This window comes from Peromyscus eremicus, chromosome 1 (assembly GCF_949786415.1).
Source record: "Peromyscus eremicus chromosome 1, PerEre_H2_v1, whole genome shotgun sequence".
Lineage (NCBI taxonomy): Eukaryota > Metazoa > Chordata > Mammalia > Rodentia > Cricetidae > Peromyscus > Peromyscus eremicus.
Window position 1 is genome coordinate 57,351,341 of NC_081416.1, and position 4,048 is coordinate 57,355,388.

Consider the following 4,048-nt stretch of genomic DNA (forward strand, 5'->3'; position numbering starts at 1 on the left):
GAGACGGCAAGTCAGCTGTCTCACCCAAGGAGACCTTGGCTGTGAGGGGCCAGGGTCCTTATGTGTGTTGTGTGTGTGTGGGAGGGGGGCGCACACATGCATGTATGAGCACATGTGTATGGCAGACAGACGTAACCGGGCAGGTGCTGTATTTCTGGAAAATTCTGGAGGTGTGTCTCCAGGGAGTGTGTTCTGGGGTGCTGAGTCCATTTAAATACACTCTCTTTGTCTTTCAGATCAGGGGCCTCTGACCTCGTTTCCCAGCAAGGAGCCTGAGGTCTAAGGGAGCAAGCATCTTCTCCGTCCTCATCACTCAGTGAGTCCCAGGCTCGTCCTAGGCTCATCAGCCGGCAGCCTTGTGTGGGCGGCTGGGGGGCCCTGTAGCGGTTCCTTCTCATAAACTTCTGTGGGGCTGGAGGAGGTGGTGTTGGGCCCACCTCCAGTGGCTGCTCTGGAGGGGGGAGATTACTCCCCCCCCTCCCAGGTTCCAGACCCTTTTTAGGGCGGTCTGTGTTGACCACCCCCATGCTGCCACAGGCTGGAGCGGCCTTGGGGACTCTGCGCACAGCCTGTGTGCTAATTGAGCCATGTCTGGGGTCACCTCTGGGCTCCAGCCGACTGTTCCCCCTCTCTGTGCCTCTCTCCTCTTTTCAATTGCACAGTCTCCCTGCCGCCCTCCCTGCTGGGCCGGGCCTCCCTGCAAGCCTCGTGGCCCCCGCTCGGTGCGGGCCTGCTGCTGCTGCTGCTGCTGCTGCTGCACAGCCCGCCCAGCCTCGGACCGCGCCGGCCTCCAGAAGTGATAGCTAATTGGGGAGAGAAAGAGCCCGATTGTCTGCGGCAGCCGGAAAGACCCGGAGGAGGCGGCCGCTTCGCCCTGCAGCTGCCGCCGCCGGAGATGTTTGGGGATTACGTCAGCCTGGCGGGCAGGGGCCGAGGGGACAGCGCGGGAGGCGGGCTCCCGCAGGCCTCCCGCCGCCAGGGCCTCTGACAATGCGGCCATTGTCGGGGCACGGAGTGCTTAGCTCCCCATGAATGGTGCACGGGCCTCTTGACCAAGGAGGCCGCCTGTAGCCCCAACTGTCCCCTCACAGGCAGGGAGGCCCTGTGCGGTGGGAAGGGCTGGTTGTGGACTGCACGGGTCTGTCCCTCAGAAGGGGCCACCGGCAGGCAGGCAGGCAGAACTGAGCTCAGGCCCCAGAGAGGTGGCCGCTGCTCCACCCCGTGTGGTGGTCTCCCTCCTCAGCATGGCCTCCTGGCTTGGGGATGCCGCTGGCCCTGACCCACTCATGGTGCTCCTGGTGGTCATCCTCCTGGTGCGCTTCATCCTGTGGTCCTGTCTGGGGACCTATATGGACTACAGGCTGGCCCGGCCTCATCCTGGCAAACCTAAGGAAGAGTAAGCGAAGAGGCCCAGTGGAGACCAACCCAGGAGGTTTTCGTACTGTGACCATATCACCCCCCTGTGGGTGGGCCACCCACCTGTCCATTGGGTGCCACAGATGCCTTCATGCAGGACACCTTTACCCCCGCCCCCCCCCCTTTTCCACTGCTGCTCCCATGAGTCCTTTAGCGGGGGTTAACCTCCCCAGCTCTTTACCAGCCAGGCAGGTATACAGTCCTGATGTCCTACGCACTGTGCCAAACCAGAACGCAGAAGAAAAGACAGGTTCAGAACCTGCTTAGACTGGTGAAGACTGTCCCCACTGGAGGGTGTCTGCCCACGTGGGCTGTCAAAGCAGCCATTATCACCAGTTTCTGGTCCCCCCCCCCCAGCAGGGTATGCCCCAGGAAATGTCTGGTCTTTCCCTACTGCTAATCTTTATAAGAGGCTGGGGTGAACCAGGATTGTGGTGGGGAGGCCCCAGGGACAACCATGACCGTTACCCCCAGGTCCACTGCTGTCAGACACCTCTGCTGTCCTAACCAGTCACTGGATGCAGGCAGAGAGCTGCCTCAGTTTCCCAGAGCAGACCTCAGGGACGTGTTTCAAATGGCCTCATGAGATGGAATTCAAGCCCAGCCCTCTTTGGCCCTGAGACAACTCCTCACCAGTTGGGTCCTCAGTTTCCCACCTTGGTTTGTCACAAGAATGAACCCATGGGGTTGGTGATGCAGCTTTCATGGGACTGTGTCGCTTGTAAAACTCCGAGTCCCTGACTCTGGGAAGCCCAGGTAGCATTGGATAGGAGAGTTCACAGTTCACACACACATGAATACATGCCTCACCTGTGTGTGAGACCCAAGGCTGTGAGAAGACAGCAGGAGATGGGGGTCTGCCAACCTTAGGCGACTCCCCAGGTCAGTGGTGGTAGTCAGTATTCCTCTGCTCTCCTTGAGCCAGACCCTGTAGCAAGATGTCTGTGCTTGGTTCTCGAGGCTGCTGTGGGCAGTTCTGCGACTTGGACTGACTTCCGTTTTGCCCTCTTTAGCACAGGTTTAGGGCTTCATGGCTGCAAGAAGCCTGCAGCTACTCCAGGGATTTTATGTGACTTCCCTGTGCAAGGAGACAGTACAATAGAGATGGAAAGCGGCACCCTCAAGAACCTTGAGTTTTGCATTTCATAATCCAGAATGATGTTGGAGTGTCTCAGCCTCCTGATTGTTGCTGCGATAAATACCAGGACAAAAGCAACTTATGGGCTTGGCTCACAGTTCCAGATCAGTCCATTGTGGCTGAGAAGTCACTGGAACAGCGTGAGGCAGCCACTCCCATTACATCTGAAGTTGGAAGAGGACAATCATGTTACTGGACATATAGTATTTCTCAAAATTTGTATGTTGGACTCCTCATCTCTCATATCCTCAGCACCTGATTTTGGAGGCAGGATCTTGAATGAGATGATGAAGGTAATTGAGGTCACATGGTCCCTAACCCCAAGAGACTGGTGTCCCCAGAGAAAGAGAAGAGACATTAGGACACAGCCTGTGTCAGATGCTATCTGCCAGCCCAGGAGAGAGGCCTTGGGAGAAGCCAGCCCCGTGACACTTCCACCGTGGACTTCCAGCCTCCAGCAGGTGAGGAACCGCAGCCTGTGGCTTAAGCCTCCCTCCTGTGGTGCTCTGAGCTGACTGACAGATGAGCAGGTGGAGTCATCAACCCAACAAAGAGTCAGCAAGTGCGCCCAGCCCAGGTGTCTCCAGGACACAGCACTGGCCCACAGCTGGCTTGGGTCTACGAGTCACAGACAGTGGGCAGAGAGTTCTGGAAACAGAGTGGTCCTTGTTTGTGCATGTAGCTATGGACCACTAAAAATGTGGTCAGTGAAAATTTTGTTGCACGGTGAGTGTGACCTCAAAGGCTGGGTGTCTAAGACTGTCATAGCACATCAGAAATGGCTTCGTGTGGGCTTTGCAGGAAAAGGGTGGCAGTTTTGGACACATTGAAATAAAAAAAATAAGCTTCTTTTAGTGAGTTTTCATGTGATTACCAGAAAAATTAGCAGGATGTTTGCAATTTGCATATTTGTTCATAATGGACAGTTGTGTTAGGAGAATGGTCTGTGGTAGTCGTAGTTTCTGTTTGGAATGAGTTTCTTAAGAGAGAGAGGGAAGGAGGAGTTGGGGCAAATGTCAAGTCAGGCACTGCTGACGGGGGAAGTCCCATCAAGGCAACCTGCTGGAGTTCTCTATGGAGAGTCCCAGCACAGTAGGTGTCCCCTCAGGTGAGTTCTCTATGGAGAGTCCCAGCACAGTAGGTGTCCCCTCAGGTGAGTTCTCTATGGAGAGTCCCAGCACAGTAGGTGTCCCCTCAGGTGAGTTCTCTATGGAGAGTCCCAGCACAGTAGGTGTCCCCTCAGGTGAGTTCTCTATGGAGAGTCCCAGCACAGTAGGTGTCCCCTCAGGTGAGGCTCCAGTAAAAGGACAAATAGCAACAGATAGAGGAGGTCATCAAATCAAACTCTTACATGGTCCAGCAGGAAGCGACTGGGGAAGTTGAGGCATCAGCTGGAGTTCAGGACAGAGCTTTCTGTCCATGGCTGGACTCCCAGCCTCTCCTGCCCACCACAGGGCTTGTGCATCATGGGATAAACACCAGTAACCTCTGTTG

The 4,048-nt window shown here is 56.0% G+C and overlaps 1 protein-coding gene across 1 annotated transcript; it reads left to right on the forward strand.

Annotated features, from left to right (window-relative positions):
• Positions 1 to 1,244: 1,244 nt before the first annotated feature.
• On the forward strand, positions 1,245 to 1,400 carry Smim38 (small integral membrane protein 38). The gene has a single exon (XM_059249470.1). The coding sequence runs from the start codon at positions 1,245 to 1,247 to the stop codon at positions 1,398 to 1,400; it is 156 nt and encodes a 51-aa protein (XP_059105453.1).
• Positions 1,401 to 4,048: the final 2,648 nt, after the last annotated feature.